The 17,942-nt window shown below is 35.3% G+C and overlaps 1 protein-coding gene across 4 annotated transcripts in view; it reads left to right on the top strand.

The window, feature by feature from the left end:
* LOC136836470 (E3 ubiquitin-protein ligase Mdm2-like) overlaps positions 1-17,499 on the top strand; it is a 72,330-nt gene extending 54,831 nt beyond the window's left edge. For all 4 annotated transcript variants that reach the window (XM_067100738.1, XM_067100739.1, XM_067100736.1 and 1 more), the window contains 2 exons: positions 2,685-2,882; positions 12,903-17,499. In XM_067100738.1, coding sequence (XP_066956839.1) covers positions 2,685-2,882; positions 12,903-13,619 — 915 coding nt within the window. In that variant the 3' untranslated portion in view covers positions 13,620-17,499. The remainder of the gene's footprint in view (positions 1-2,684; positions 2,883-12,902) is intronic.
* The last annotated feature ends 443 nt before the right edge of the window (positions 17,500-17,942 follow it).

Raw genomic sequence — 17,942 nt, forward strand, 5'->3', positions numbered from 1 at the left:
CTTTTTTTAACAGGGTGACCCTTGGACTCTTCCTCACACCCCTTCAAGGGTAAGGTATGTTTCAGGTAACCTCCATGCATTTGGTTGCCTTTTTTGGGGGGTGAATTTGGGTTCCATATCATCCTGAAGATTCAATATTTCCTACCCAAGCCCACATCCTACATTTTTAGTCTCACCCAGACAGACACGAAAGGGGAATGGAAGGATAGTGCTTAGACCAGAGTAAGGAGAGATTGTTCTTGGGTACTCCCTCAACTGTCAAGGGCCTTTCATCAGGTTTTCCATTCCTCCTTTCAAGGAGGAATCTTGACTTGTTACTGACTCTTGTCTTCCTGTTTATGTACTGAATCACAGGACCCACTTTACTTTTGGGTTTACATTCCAGGAATTCAGCTCACACTACTGCATTACTGTTAAGATACTTGAGAAGTGAAGGCAGATGTAACTCTGCCTTCACTTCTACATTGTCTTATATAACAGATACTTGTTCCCTGTTGCCCATCAGAGAAACTGCTTACAGGGTTATCCTTTTTTTTCAACAATGACCTCGCTCTCTTTTCCAGCAGTAGGACTTAGGGAATATGGTATTCATCAGCAGCTGCCTCCTTAAAATAAGGGAAGCTTCTGTTTTCCTTTTGCTCATTAGAGGACTGGGAATGAACTCTGAGGAGAGGAACCAGTGTCAGTGTACACTGATGTACAATAGCCTTTGGTTTAATTTTCTTCCTGACACTCAAGAAAGGGAAAAATCTTGTTTTGGTAATAATTGAATTCTATACCCACTTGGCTCTTTTGGCTCAGCTGATGTCAAACAATCTGTTATGGTCCTCACAGTCTGATCTCTTCCCCTGTATGCCAGGCTGTATAGGAGTCAGCCTTCCCATGCTCAATACACTTGACTGGGAAGCTGACATTTCTGGCTGGCGACAGACCATCCCTCCTTCACTCACCTTTTGGTACAGGCTAGAATGTGGCAGAGTTTGATAACCTGAGGTCCCAATTCTTTCAGAAAAGTGAGAATTTATTTCTTTGAGAGAAAACCTTCCAATAAGGAGTGTCATAGTATAAAATATAAAGGTTTGTATCCTCATAAGGACAAACTACAAACTCAAGGTTACTTGTATTTTTCTTAGATATTTCTTAGATATACAAACCTGAAGACTTTTATTTTAATCCCGCTTGTAATCATCCCTGTCTTCTTGTCTGTCACCAAAGGAAAAAATGATTGGGTTACAGACAGGTAAATTGATGGTACTCTGCCACTGTTAACTACCTTGTTACCAAGCTCCACCATTCCAAATTAGAGATAACAATTTTTTAATCGGTAAATGTATGCATAACTCTTCCTTTAACAAAGAATTCCCGTCTCGTAGTATTGTTTATCCAAAAAGGTATGCATATACCCCTGAACATTATAACATACAATAGAGAATATAAGATGTAAAGGTCTGCATTATGCATTGTCAGGGGGATCCAAATCTTCCTTTGTTTTAGGATTTGCTATAGTATCATTTAGTGAAACAAACCTGTTTTCATTACCCAGGTATGTATAATTTCACAGCAGAATTATATGTATTTTTTAGTGACTGGAAGAGCTTTAGAAGGTCTTCATGATCGTCCTAAAAATCCCCATGTTGAACAAATTTGTTTTAATTCGACAAATGAAATGAAGCTGGTATAGAAGTAGAAATATGTTGGATCCCTGGACATGTAGACATTGAAAGAAAATGAGGATGTTAATAAAACGGCTAAAGTTGCCATTCCTATCTATGACTAGATGAAATATCCTATACCTGTTCTTGGTGGTGATTCATTACTACTGCATCTCTAAAACTGATCCTCTCCATTAAATGGCAGGAAAAGTGGAGCAATGAATTGAACAATAACAAATTTGAATCATTAAACCAGCTCTTTGTTTGTGATGTTCATTTCATAAAGAATACCTCATTGAATTGAAGTAATATTATTTGACCGATGGGTGGATGTGAATAACCCACACAACTAAATCCCCGAATGCAAAGAATGCAGACCAACACTGACAGTCAAACGTATTTTTAGTGAATGTTCAACTTTCAACCAACAAAGCAGGAAAAAATCTGTGAAAGAGACTTTGTGAGAATCATGTACATTTTCAGTTTATCCAGTCACTAAATTTTAAGGAGTTGCTGTGTGTTAAATAAGATCTAATCTCTTTTATCAAGAACAAATCCTCCAGGCCAACCCTCAGTGGTCAATAACCAAACCAACTTTTGCTGAATGTTATCCATATAAACAAAGTGTGTTAACATAGCTGTCAAAGGTGGAAGTTGACTTGCATATGTGATATTTTTATTTGCTCAGTTAATGCCACCAACAAAAGTTGATATTAGGTTGGGCAGTACTAATCTGTGATCTTAATATAAATGTAATAACATAAGTATGGTCACACACTTGCTTTCCAAGTTTTATTTTAAGAGAAGTCCTATGTAGGTGAAAATGCTGAATTTGGAATAAATTAGTGAGCTTTAAGATTTACAAGAGATGGGAGTGACAAATAACTGACCCTTAATGTAGTCAGGAGCATTATTTTATAGTAATAGCAAGGCTGTTATTGATACCTGAAGGAATCAGTGAAGAGTAATTCATATTAACAGGGCTTTTTGCATTATTATTCATTCACTTTGCAATGGTTTTTTTAATTTCAGGATGTTAAGGTTGCTTTGCTGGCTGTTCAAGCATTGTGTGATGATGAAATAGAAGAGGAATTTTGGGCTGATGATGATTCTGATACAGATGAGCAGTCAACAGATGAAGACCCAGAATTAGCTCATGAAAAGTGGGACTGCCTTTCTTGTGGAATAAAAAACAAACCTTTTGTGCGCTATTGTGGGAAGTGCTGGCAGGTAAGAGGAGACTGATACCTTGTAAAATACTTAGTGTTGTAATATATTTGTGAATAGCAACCCAAAATGCTCTGCTGTGCCCATTTTGTAAGAATTGGCAAAAGAAAAAAAATGTTAACAGTGGAAAATGAATCTTTTCCTAGCCTAACTCATTCAGAGTGCTACAATCATGCAATCCACCCACTTGTTCACGTTCCTCTTTATGTATGATCCAGCTTAAGACCACAAAAAAACACAAACTGACTTACAACCCACAACTGACAACCTAACAAAGAGAGCGCTGTGTACCAGTCCACACCAAAACGCCTCACTGGTTCAAACTTCATTGTTTACATTTTTCTCCTCCCGCTATTTTTGTCCTGTGACGTCACTTTCCTATACGTCGCAACAATAACATACTCTTTAAACATAAGGAATGCTATGCTATAAAAACATCTTATAAAATTAAACATGTGCTTTCTTTTATACATTCTGTAATACCCATACACTTCATCAATGCAGAAAATAAAAATAATGACTAACTTTTTAAAACTAACATACAATCACACTTATCTCATTTCTCCTCCTCCAGCATTTTTTCTTATCCTAATCCCCTCTAATCTCCATTATTTCTTACTCCTCACATAATTCCTAATGCTTTCCCCAGAACTCCAGCTTTGGTCAATACATCAGCTATTTGATGCTTCTCTTTATCCATCTCACCTCACTCTATTTCTCCAGATTCTATTGTTTCTCTTATTGCTGCACATCAATTTTTAATCTCTTACTACTTCTATCTAGTACTTGATTTTATTGCAGTCATTAGGGTTTTACTATCAGTTTTCACCAGTGCTTCTAATTTTCTCCTCCTACCATCTCTCTTCCCACAAATGTTTGAATATATCAACCTCTATGGCCTCCCCAACACTCAGAGCTTTCTGCTTCAATGGTGGACTTTGCTACCTTCTGATTTCCACCATATAGGGCTTCTCCTCTTACCATCTGTCAATGATATCACATAACCTAATTGAGTATGACCATCTCTTCATTATTCTGCAATGAAGCATCTGCACAGGCTTCCCAATAAATCTTTTCTTCTTCAATATTTATTATCACTTCTCCCATTATGCAAAGGTTTTTAGTTTTTTCCTTTACTATCTTAATCAGCTTTCTTTCATATCTTGAGTCGTTCCTTCTTTTTAAAAGCTTTACTTAATTCACTAACATCATATGATATTTGGCAATGGTATGTATGATACCAGTTCAACTGTCCTACCACTGATCTATTCTGTTAATCTTTGTCCTAATACTTTATTTGTAAATCTTCTGGCTTCTGGTCTCTCTTTATAGAATTTTATATACTGCCACTGATTAAGACAAATTCCATTTTCCTTATGCTCTACTATTTCTCCATATACTTAAACTTCTTACTTTCTTGTTCTCCTACTTGTAATTTTTCAATTTCCCAATTGTTTTTAAAATCCTTCAGTTCCTCCATAGCAAAAATCATCTACATGTGTATTCACGTGTTTCCTTTAAAAATCCTTCAGTACCTCCATAGCAAAATCATCTACATGTGTACATAAAATATTCAATTTATTGTCTTTCTTCCAAAAGAATATATTAGGTTCTAATCTACCCTTCACTTTTCAGCTCCTCCACCACTTTTTACCACCTTACAATACCATGCCTTTGCAAATCCTTGAGCCCATGAACAGTTTTTTCACTTCCATAATCCACTCCAACCATCTTCACTAGGTGGTTTTAAATATACCTCTCGTTGTATTTCATCACCTTGTAGACATGCACTTTTACATCTAACGCATAACAATTCCAGTCTTTTCAGTTTTATTACTGTCAAACAAAATTTCAAAATTTCGGCATTGCATGTAGGAGATCTTTTCCGTCCATTTCCTTCAAACTCTAGCTACTGGGTCTTTCTTACATATCCTTTCCCCACCTTTACCTTTCAGTTACTTATCCATCTTGTAGATATAGCTTGTCCAATGTCATTTACCTCCTCATATACCTTGTTTTCTCCAACTTTTGTAGTTCTTTTCTTTTAGCTTCAATTACACTTCTGTTTTCGAATCCTAGCAAACTCTCTTCATCTTCAAGTTTTTCTACATGACTATAATCTCTTAAGTCAACCCATCCCTTTCGTCACCTGACTGTGAGAGTCTTCTACATTGTACGAATCAGCCCAAGATTTGCTTGATCTTTCCAAGGCTCAATATCGTCCTTAACTATTTCCCTTTTTGAATTTGGGTATCTCTCCTATTAACTTACCTTCTGTTAACTCACTTTTCCCTTCATCTTCCAGCGTTACCTCTGCCAAATCTTTTTCTATAGCCTCTTCTATATCTGCATTCCATCTCCAGCCCACTAGCCCTTCGTTGGCTGAGTCGGTTGATCTTCAGACTGTCACTTGATGGGCCGGAGTTCAGTTCCCCTGGCCGGCTGATGAAGAGTTAGAGGAATTTATTTCTGGTGATAGAAATTCATTTATCGCTATAATGTGGTTCGGATTCCACAGTAAGCTTTAGGTCCCTTTGCTAAGTAACCAATTGGTTCTTAGCCACGTAAAATAAGTCTAATCCTTCAGGCCAGCCCTAGGGGAGCTGTTAATCAGCTTAGTGGTCTGGTCAAACTAAGGTATACTTAACTTTTCAATCTCCAGCCCATTATCATCTCCTTTCCTTCCTGCCCATCTACGTTCCCTTCCTTTGGTGCACAGGATTTATCCTTCACAGTATATGTTTTATCTATTTTAGTTATCTTTTCTTTTTCTGGTGATAGTCTTTGAATCTTAGTAACATGTATTCTAGTTACTTCTCTCAGAGAATCCCCATGTTTAACCACTACCGTTTTACCTGATACTCCCACTATCTGAGCGGGTCCTCTCCATTCATTTTTGTTTTCTCTCCTATAGAATACCTCATCTCCCACTACTACTACTTCAAATTCATGTTCTCTGATGTTTTTGTGTAAAGCAATTCTTATTTTATTACAAGACTCATTTTTGATAAACACTTCTCTGGCCTTATGCATTGCATTCAGTTTATCCTGTAACTATACTTTCTTCCATACCTTTCACTCTGCTTGCAGGACTTGAACTTTCTTCTCCCATTAAATTTGGCTAAGAAGGGTTTTTTTCCAAGTACCAGTTGGTTAGGGGAGAAACCACCATTATTTATTAAGCAGTTCCTAGCATGCACTACCCATCTTAATGCTATGGACCAATCCACTCATCATTTTTCATCTTTCATAAACTTTTTTTTTGATTATGCCTACTGTCTTTTCACATATTCCATTGCTCCATGAAGATTCAGATGCTGTGGCCAATACTTTAATATTCCATCTTTGCCATCCTCCTTACTTTTTAATTTTGAAATTCTCCCCCGTCGTCTGATAATATTTTAGAAGGCACTCCAAATATAGCAAACCACCCATCAAAAAATGCTTTTATTACAGTTTCTGGTGTCTTATCTTTTATCCAAAAAGCTTGGCAATACCTCGTTGCCATATCTACCATTACAAAGAACTTTCTTCTATCTCTCCCACATCCATTGCTACAACTTCATTAAATGTTTTCCTTCAAAAACATCCTACTAGCTGGGTTTATTTTGTATCTTTTACATACCTCACAACTTGTAATCAAGTCTGTTAGTAACTTTTTTATTTCATCCTTTTCTTTCTCTCTCAAACCGTAAGGTCACTGTGCTTCTTCTGGTAGGTTCCATATTTCATCTCCACTTCTGTGACCAAATTGTAGATGTAACTTCATTGCACCTTTAATTTCCCTTAGACTTTTTCCTTCCATCCCTCGAGTAACAATTGTTCTACCTTCTCCTCAGGTGACCCTGTTTGTCTTCTCTTAACCTTACCTTCATTCTCCCTAATACTTCTATTTTAACATAATTCTTAGATTTATTGTCATACCCATTTTACTCATAGTTTTCTTAACTATTAACCACGGTACATCACCCTGCAAAATTTCTTGTCTTCAAATAAAACTTTGTTTTTAAATATCACTGGTATTTCCATTACTCCATTAAATACTTTATTAGACTCTTTCTCAGTATCATTCATTCTCCTCAACACTTCCTGATTCAAACCCATGGCAGTTCATGCTAGTCACAATTCCCCACAAACTGTCAATTTACATCCTGTTTAAAATTGCATCAACCTCTTCCCAAGATTCTTCCTCTATTTTACTAACTTCTCCTATATAAACGTTTTCTTGTCCAGTTTCTGTTTTCTTATTTTGAAAATTCTGAGGACAATCCCTAGCCCAGTGCCATTCCAATTTGCATATTGCACAAATTGTTACTTTCCCTTTATTTATAGGATTTCTTTCCATTTTCCCCGATATCTTTGGTTTTCCCCTCTCTCTCCCGGAATTCGCATAGCCTCCTGACCCCACCATTCCCCTTCCTCTTTATTCCCTAATCCCTCAAATATTCTTTTCATCATCTGTGACACTGTTTTATATTCTAACTTTCCTTGACTAAAAGCTGCTAATACCATTTGTTTTTTATTATCTCTGAGATTCGCTTGTTCTAATACATGAAAACCCTTAGCTTCTCCTTCAAGTATGCTTTTCCTTATTGCTCTGTAACACACTGATTCTGCCTTCTCATACCTAATTAGAAAATCTCTCATCTTTTCACTAGATTCTCTTCCCATTTGAAAATAATTTTTCATTTTACTGTAATTTTCCATTAGTGTATCTCTGAGATACACTTCATCTAGTTTGGAAGATTGTCTTTGAACCCTCTTTTTCCTTAAGTTCAGCTCTATCTATTCCTTCTGTTACCTCTAAGGCTTTTCCTTTTAAGCTCATTCTTATCTCTAGCCCTGGATATTTCACATAATCTCCACACACCACAAGCCAATCTTCGACTTGTCCTCTCCATCCTTTATACTCGCCCTGTATCCCGCTAAATTTCAGGGAATCCCTTCTCCATTTCATCTCCCAAAGTTTACGGTTGGATCCGTCCATTTTTTTTTTTTTAACCAGCCACGCTCTGCTACCGCTTGAATCTTTTCTTAGTCTAACTCGGCCAAAATGCTACAGTCATGCAATCCACCCACCTGTTCACGTTCCTCTTTCAGTATAATCCAGCTTAAGACTACAAAAAAACACACACACACACACACACACACACACACACACACACACACACACTGACCTACAACCCACAACGGACAACCTAACAGAGAGCTTTCTATACCAGTCCACACCAAAATGCCTTGCTGCTTCAGACTTCGTTGTTTACATTTTTCACTCCCCTCGGCCACTATATTGCGTCTTATGACAGCACTTCCTATGACGTCACAACACAAACAGTTTGAGAATGTTTTGTTATAAAAACATCTTATAAAATTAAACATGTGCTTCTTATAAATTTCATATAATAAAATTAAACGTGCTTCTTATACATTTCATATAATTTCTTATACATTTCATATAATAAAATTAAATGTGCTTATTATACATTTCATATATTGATGGCTAAAATTAAAAAACTTATATATAATCAGAAAATCAATAAATCCTAAAAATTAACCATAATTCCTTACAAAGTATAATCCAGTCTGACAAATGCAGATAAAAAGTATAATCCATTCTGACAAATGCAGATAAAACGTATAATCCATGCTGACAAATGCAGATCTTATCAGGCATCCATTTTCATTTCTATCCAAAAATTTGCTACAAGGGTTTTCTCTTGGAGAAAGATTAGGATTACTGAGTAATAAGTGCTGGTCTAATCACATACAAAAAGTCTTGTTTCAGAATCCTTTAGCAACTTAGACAAGGTCAATCTGACCTATGTTTATTTTATTGGAGTACAAAATATGTACAGTGTATTTTGTTGGAAGGAGGTAGATTTAACCACTTTTTTTCTAAATATTGACATTTATGAAAATTCATATGCTATTTAGGTAAGTACCAAAACAGTACAGGTAGTTTTGTACAAACAAACTTCCATGTCTGCATGATATGTTGGATATATATAGTTTATTTCATGAATTTCATGGCCACTTATTCAAGGAAAGATAAAAGATTGTTTCATTATACGTTACTTTATGTACAAAGAGCACATTTTCTTGATAGAGAGCTTTATTACTGCCAAGTATTCTATGTCGTAGGCTAACGACAATGCTGGATGCCTAGACTGAATTTTAACATGCAAATTAAACTTGAAAACAAGCTCTAGGAACAGAACCAGTTTGTATGTATGTATTGACATACATGGGTGCAGGTATGATAATAGTAATAATAATACAGAAATAGAAAACACCATATGCACTGCATGTGAATGTGTTGGTCCATTTTTCTGCCAGTTGTATACAGAGTAGCTACCTTTTTACTTGTGCAATAGGTACATCCACTTTAAAAATATAATAAACATTTCTTCTTAATATTCTTGTAGTAAAGGGCTTATAAAAGCTTTGTCATTTGGTATGGTATACAAAATTATGTGAAATTCTTGAGCTGTCCAAAACCTGTCAAGTACTGAGTCTAAGGCTATAATTGAAACATTGAGTAAGGATGCAGTGCTTTATATTTATTGATTTACACTCATAATAATGATTTTATGAGGGTAATGTACTTTATCTAAACTTGCAGTAAAGTAACTATACACAATGCAAAGGAGACAGAATAATATTTATTTGTGAATTCAGTGATTTTCACTATACTGGACATTTAATGACAGCATAGTTATGCTTTAATTAATACTACAGTGTTAATGAATTTACATGTAAATTGCACTTTCATGAGCAGTAGTCTCTCTCTCTCTCTCTCTCTCTCTCTCTCTCTCTCTCTCTCTCTCTTTCAAGTATTGATAAAGTTAATATCCCTAGTAAAATGTGATGACACATTTTCCCAGGGTGTCATTGGTTTACAGTAGCCTGTGTATGACATACTTCGGAAAATGTAAGGATTTCATTAATTTTTATATGGCTTGCGGATAATATCATAACTGGTATATTTTTTTTTATCTGTTTACATACACATGTAGAATTGGATGAAATGCTTTATTAAATTTTAATGTTGATATAGCAAATTACACTTCAAAATGGTAACTGCTTGCTCAGGACAGAATCATCTGACATACATGAACATGCACGCATCCTGTTTGTAAGGTACTTTTTTTTTTTATTTCATCATTCTATTCTTACCTGCACTGTTTCATTCATTACTGAATTTGATGGCTCACAAGATCCTTACGATGAAATAATGCTATATGACGAGAGGGAAGAAAGAATGAGGCATCATTCAGCTGATTGCAACACTGGTTCTAGGGTGTCCTCCAGCCTATATTACTGAGTATAATGTCTTTGTAACTTAATGAATTTTGTTACTTATTGGGAGGCCAGACCCCTGTAACTACATTAAGTTAAGGTACCAGTGCATCATGTTCATGCACATAATGATAATTCATTTATTCATAGGCCTTATGAAGGAAGCTAATTTTCAAAGAGTTGTGTCAGTAAGCTTGTTGACTACTCTTCTATACAAATATTTTGTTTCTTTGAAGATGGAATGTTAAACCTATAGTACTTTAGTCCATAGTTAATAATGAATAACATGTATGTATAGATGCTGATGTAAGGATTAGGTACTTGAGCCCCTTACGTAAGTTGAAAATTTATGGAATTCAGAACCCTTCAGAGCCCCCTTAAAAACACCTTCTACCCCCTTGCAGTGTTATCAAAACATGCTAAAGAGGAAATTTGGAAAGAAAAGTATTGCTCCAGGTGATATTTTACTTAAGTCTAGACTGTTCTGAATAGTAGGTAATAGGTAATAGTTAGCTTGGCCAGATAATTGCATTACTCAAACTTCTGGCACAACAAGCAGTTCTGTAATTTTCTCCTAATATTTATAACACTAGTTCGTAACAGTATTTTACGATTTTATGTAGAAAAAAGTTACGTTTTGAAATAGGATTTTAGATGCTCCTTATTAGAGGAATTTATTTCTCGTCATAATGTGGTTCGGATTCCACAGTAAGCTGTAGGTCCCGTTGCTAGGTAACCAGTTGGTTCTTAGCCACGTAAAATAAATCTAATCCTTCTGGCCAGCCCTAGGAGAGCTGTTAATCAGCTCAGTGGTCTGGTTATACAATACATGCAGTGTACAGTACATGAAATAGCATTGAAAATTACCTACCTTGAAATAAGACACACTTACTTCCCAGTTAACTCAGGAATCAACTTCTCAGCTTTCTTGGTGATCTGAAGATGAATACTTGTTCTTATTTTCATCTGCATTCATTTTGATTGAAGAGGGTAATGTGAAGTAAAAAATGAGAATGAATTTTTGCAAGCTAGGGCAATGGGCAACCAAAGCTCTGTCATAACAGTAAACAAGACACACTGCCATCTAATGAGGGAAAGGCACACTAAATGCTTGCTAATAGGAGAGGAAGGATAGAAAATGGGACTGCACCAAAGGAGTAAGATCAGGGTCATAAAAGTGTGGCTAATTTTCAGTAGTGAACATTGATTCTCAGGATAGTAAAATAAATATTCTTTTGAAGCTCTATGCTTTACATTCTATGGTTTACCAGAACTTGAGTATTTAAGCACCTTGTTTTAAATTCTGTGAGTTGTCCACTTTGGTAAGTAATTTTTTTGAGTTAACAGAGACTTTGTCTCTATGATGCTTCGTGGTCCCCAAATGCTATCCTGGGATTGCTCAATAACTTTGCCTCCCACCTGTATTGTGATTTTGGCCAATGATGATTCATGGGTTTGTAATGAAACAAGCTGTCATGGACTGTTGTTGTTCATGTGTCTGGTAGATAAAATACTGAGTGAGGATTTTGGAGACCGGAAATACAGTCTAAGAAAAAAAAATAGGTTTATGATGCAAAAATGCAATTTTGTCTCTGTTTAAGTAAAAGCTTGGCAGATCTTACATCTGAAAAAAAAAAATGTACCCCAGGTCCAAAAGTAGAGGGAGTTGGTAATGCCTAACTGGTTATTTGATAAGCACCATGAAGTATACTTTCTCATCTTAGGTCACCCACCTTTGAAACCTTACCCTTCTTCCTTATAAATGATGTTCATGTTAAAAGTTAGGCACGTTGTCCAAATTTTATGTTATGCTTAGTATTGTTTATGTCTCAAATAATAATTTCCTAGCTTATTTAAAAATGCTATAAATCACCTCCCCTTGGCCTGGGAAGGGAAATATTTTATTTTTGTGGTTACAGTCATAAAGGAAGCTTTCCAAGCTGTCATCTGAAAAAAAAATATTGCTCTAGCTATAATAACAAGGAAACTAGTGTTTGAAGCTTTTTAAAACTTTGGATTTGTCTTTATCAATTTTAAAGATATTCCTGGCTGCCATTGCTTCTGTTATAGATAAATAATCATTGCGTGAATTATAGCAAAATTGTGCAAATATTTGTCTGATGACAGTATGTTGGAGCCCTGCCCTTAGGGGTATTTAATGAAGTTTGTGTATTTGTTTGAATACAGTATGTTGGAGTGCTGCCCATGTAGCTATTAAAGCCAATGAAGATGTCAAGCTGTGTTCAATATAACTAAATAAAAAATGAATCCTTTGAGTGGGCCTAGTATTTTTTAAACAGTTGTTAAATGGCAGACGTAATGGAAAAGTGAACATTATAGTAAGAAAATGCAACAAACCCAATATAAATTTATGCCTTCATTTCCAATCCAAAGGAATTTTACCTTGACTGTGAAGTATTCACAGTTGTATCAACCAAGTACAATATAGTTGAGGAATATCCCACATGACCCAGACTGTGATAGTAGGCAGTGTAATTCAACCTTAACAGTAAAACATTATGAGTAAGTGAAGAGGTTTGTATTTAATGAAGAATAAATTTTTGTTTTTACTTAAGGAAACACTTCAGTGTCAAATGGGAAAATTCTAGAATATTTAAATGAGTTTGGATACATGAGGAGTGTGGTTATTTTAATTGCACTTTACTCAGTATTTGTCTGCCATATTAATCATTAAAAAAAATCAAAGATTTTTATTTCTTTCAGTTAAGGAAAAATTGGCTTCCTGAGAGGCCGAAGAAAAAGAAAAGGAAACCTAGACCAAAGAAGAAATTGAGGAAGAGATGTGATTCACTTATGTCTGAGGTAAGTGTCACAGATTGTAAAGAATCAACAGATTATGGAGAGTTGGGACAAGAAAATCATATATTGGCAAGATCATCATCTACAGCCAGTGAACTAGAGTCTACTGATCTCATTAGAACAGCATCTACTGCTACGACTGTCTCCTTAGGAAGTTCACTACCTAGAAATTACAGTTTTGACAACTTCAGTTCCCAAGATTCTGGTAGTTCTCAAGATTCTGGCATTTCCCTTTCTCAAGATATATACACTGAAAGCTCCCAAGATACTGGAATGGAAGACATTGAGGCACAGACTTCAAGCTCCCAATGCACTGAGAATGAACCCTCATGTTCAAAAACATCAGACGTAGAGGGGTCTTCTTCCAGTGTGTTAACACCAACAACAGAGGAAGAGCCAGAAAAGATTGCTGTTATAGTAGAGTCTTCAAAAAGGAAAAGGAAGTTATCTTCCTTAAAGGAGGACATTAAAGTTAAAAAAAGCAAAATCAGCCATTCATCAGACTTTGAGGAGAAAACACATGGGTTTGAAGATGAAGTGTCTGAAATTGAGACGAAGTGGATAACAGACACTGCTAAATATATCAAGTCAAGAGAAGTAGACGGCCCAATGTGTCAGTGAAGTGAAATTAGAATGGGTCAAAAGTTTTCTTGATAAATTTACTTTGAATGAACCAGCTGGGGAAGAATCACAAATGTGTATGTTATGTTGCTCACGACACAAAATGCAATTTATTATGCACATGAGTCGCCTCTCTCATCAGGCAACATGCTTATCCCAATGTGCTGGCGTCTTTTAAACTCAGCCGCTGTCAGGTTGCAGACCGGAAGATACATATGTTATGTAAGAACATTGTTGTGTAATTTATATTTTTTCAGTCACCTTTACTTTGTTCTGCCAAAAAATTTGCAAATTTTTTTATATAGAGAGTCCAGAGATGTGACTCAGTGGACTTGTTAAAATAATTTATAATCTATCGAATCCCTTATTATACAGAAAAATGTGGAAAATCCTTGTAACTTTTGGTAGTAATTTTGTGTACTACAGTTTAATAATTAGCCCATTTGGAGATTTTTTTTTTGGGAGGATCGTGTTTACTGTTATTTATTTTAGTCTTTCAGATTCTTTCCCCGTTAGGGTAGGGGTGTGATTTATTTTAACAGAAACCAGAAAGAAAAGACTGCTAGTCCCCTATTCCTGTAAGAAAGTATGCTTTTCCCTAAAGGAGGAGTGAAGTTTGGCAGTAACATTAGAATGGCAGAAGGAAATCTACCAAAATTAGGCTTTATCAGAAAGAAATGATGCCATTCATACTGCAAAAGATGTATGCACACATACATGTGTGGCTATGAAGTTGAGAACAGTTCATCTCATCTGGTACATAAAATAGTATGGTGAAAACAAATACAGGCATTATTCTGTAATGATTATTTATCTTGGTAACAGGTGGCTTTCTTTGAAAAATTCATATTCCAGTATAATTTTGAAAACAATCTCTTATGTTACGATATTAATTTCCATTTCAGGAAGATGAAGAGTATTTTTTCATGCACTTATTTAATGCTTTGAACAGGACATTTTACAAGTTAATAAATGCTATGTTACTTTTTGAGAATTGAATTTCAATAATTTGTTTTGTCATTGGTGAAGATTAGGGAACTGATTGTCCCTCCACTATATCAGGTGATTATTGTATTCAATGTATAATGTGGGGGCAATAAAAAAAAAATTATCAGGTACAAACCAAATATTTTTACTTGTGCTGTACATGTTTGAATGGTGGTGTTAGCTGAGAAGTCCAAGTTATTGTCCCAAGGTGTTTCCTCTCTAGTAAGTATCCCCCTCTAGGTGTGCCCAACACATTTGATACCGAAGTTCATATGTCAGTTCAGATACATTTGTCATCCTGTGTCTCTTATTTGGCTTTGTTTCCTTTCGTGAACATAGTCTACAACTGACAAGATTAACATGGATCAGATTGATTTGTGTGCCTGCTGAAACAGTTCACAAACTTACAAAATAAGCCTGGAGAGGAACATAATTTAAACAGCTGGCTTCACCAATTTTTAAGCTGAGACACAACCTACTTCGAAGATGAAGTCTGAAGAGGACCATTAGCTTACTTGGATTCCAGTGTGAATGGTATGAGTCTACTTACAGACAAAGATCAAAGGGATGCCTCGAAATTTATTAGATTACTAGATTCCTTGGTGAATGCAGAGACAACTTACACCTTAAAGGAGGTGGAAGACTAGTAGCTTAGTGTGTGCACTTTCTGACCTAGGCCAGGTCTTAAGTACATCCAAGACAAAGGCCTGGAAGAAGAATAACCATGACTTTTCATTGGATGTGTCTATAATATAATTATGGAACTAGCATGCCAGCTTCCTATAATTGTCCTCTTCTACAACTAGATTCTGCTAATGGAAGTTGTAGAGCCCCTTTCTCACATTTCCTGACATTTCTTGAATCTGTGTAATGCGTGGTCCAGAGGTCATCATCTTAATTATCATATATTGTCGATGTGACAGTTGTCCTCCGTTTGGGTTATCTATTTATATTTTTTCTTAGGTAACATAGTGTTCTGTAGGTTGGAGTCTGATGAACGAAGGCTTGCACAGAGCATTTTACACTGATGACTTAAAATTTCAATCAGGTTAAAGAATTGGTGGAATAACGTTGGGTGGACCAGGTTAGCTGTTGTTATTAAGAAGTGGCCACTACACTGTAATTATCAGTAATAAAAGAAGTGCTTTCAAAGCCTTTCAGAGCCTTTTGAAATTATTTGTATAGCAGTTTTAAGTTTTCATTCCACAAAAATAACGTGAATCTTACAGTTTTATTCCACCAGAATTTGTGAAACTTGTAAGTGGAGGAATAAAATAGGATCCTCCCCATGAAAACATCAAGGAAAATGAAGATGCTGATAAAACAGCTAAAATTGCACCTATTTTGTACAGGTGCCAAATCAAATAGGCTTATTTCTCTCAGTGTAAAACTGATCATGTTTAGTAAGTGGCAGGCTTAACGAATTAATATGACAGCAAATTAAAGTGGAACGATCCCACCTTTTGACATTTATCATCATCATTATGACAGAAAATTAAAATGGAATAATCCCACCTTTTGACATTTGGTATTCTTCAATTCCAGGAAAATGCCACATTAAAGTAATTTTTTCCTATCCTCAAATCGGGTGTATTTGATGGCCTCATGGTAAGGTAATTGATGAGTAGCCTACATTACCCTGACCATGAATGCTGAACACAATTAATTGCTATGTAATTGTTCAGTTTTCAGTCAGTAATAATTTATAGAAGTGTGTAATAATTAAAATTTTGTAAGTCTTTAACATTGTCAGTTTGTTCAGTATTGAAAAATCTATGTTGGAATACATTAAATGTCATACAATTATTAAGAACTAAGTTGTGTTTGACCAGCCCTAAGACGCAATGGTCTAGTTAGTCTTTTAGTAATAATAATAATGCAAGCAAAATAACATGTAGTAATAATAATGCCAGCAAAATAATGACAAAAATGAGTTGTAACTTTTTAAACAAGATCTAAACTATATTGGGAACCAACACCTGGACTACAATGATGAATTACAAGTTAATTGATAAGTGTAGTTATACTATTCAGTAATGATATTCTTGCACCTTGAAATTTTTGTAGGCTAATCTGCATTTCATGTTACCAGAGGCTTGTTTTCAAGTATATGTTTGGCATCCTGCAGATGTAGATAATATCTTGTGATTTTGTGGTTAATGGGTTCCTTTTCATTGATATTTCGGTTAATTGGTTATTTTCTATGATATTGTGGTTAATTGGTTCCTTTTCTAGCAAGATAAATGCCAGACAGGACCTTTGAATTTTCTCTTCAGTTGGTATATCTCGCCTAACACTACTCTGTTCTCAGCAGTATAGCACAAATAAAAGTAAATTTATGTATAAAGGTAGCAAATACTGTTCTACATTCTTTATATTTGATATTACTGTAACTATTCTCACCTAACATTGCACTGTTTTCAGCAGTACAGCACAATTAAAAGTAAGTTTATATAAAGGGAACAAATACTATTTTACATTCTGTGTAATTGTTATGGAATGATAAAATTACAATGTATCAAGGAAGCAGTTACCAGAGAGAAAATAGATTTGACTAATGTGTACTGTATCCAAAAGCAGTTATCAAAGGGAAAATAGATTTGATTAATGTGTACCAAGTGTAAAAAGTGAGAAATGCTATTATGAGTTACAATGTGTTTAAAAGATTATTTCCCATATGTCCAAATGAATTTTATTTATCTTAGAGGAGGTTAGCATAGCCAGTACTTTCCAGATGTAGATTATATATATTATATGAAGAGAGAGAGAGAGAGCTCTTATGAAGAGAGAGAGAGAAACTTTCTTTAGGCTATAAATTTCTGAAAGAGCTTGGAGGAGGTTCAATCACATCCCCAAGTTTTTTTTTTTTTTTTAATAAATGAATTCTTCAAAGGAAGATTGTATCAGTTTTACTCCTTTATCAGTTCATATAAATACAAACCATCTGCCATTTAGATTTATCATTGGCAAAATTTGGTTTTGGTCACTGAAGTGTGTAAAGTTAGTACACTAGTAGCAGGTAGAGGATGGAGGGTTGAGGTATGACTCACTGAATGTACTGGCAACCCTCACTTTCTTCTACCAGACTTTGGTTGAGACATCTCTGCTTCTGCTGTGCCTTGGGTGTGAAATTTTATTTTTGTAATTTTTGCTTATTTAACCCGTAAGGGACAGTCTAAATATATATTAATTAAACATACCCCCCAGACTGGGCAAACTTTAAGGTTGGCCAATTTAAGAAAAAATCACATCAGTGGAAAGAGAAAGATATGCAAATGCACATGGTGTAAGAAAAGAAATTCTAAAAATTTTTCCTTACCTTCCAAGGGAAGTTGA

This window comes from Macrobrachium rosenbergii, chromosome 56 (genome assembly GCF_040412425.1).
Source record: "Macrobrachium rosenbergii isolate ZJJX-2024 chromosome 56, ASM4041242v1, whole genome shotgun sequence".
Lineage (NCBI taxonomy): Eukaryota > Metazoa > Arthropoda > Malacostraca > Decapoda > Palaemonidae > Macrobrachium > Macrobrachium rosenbergii.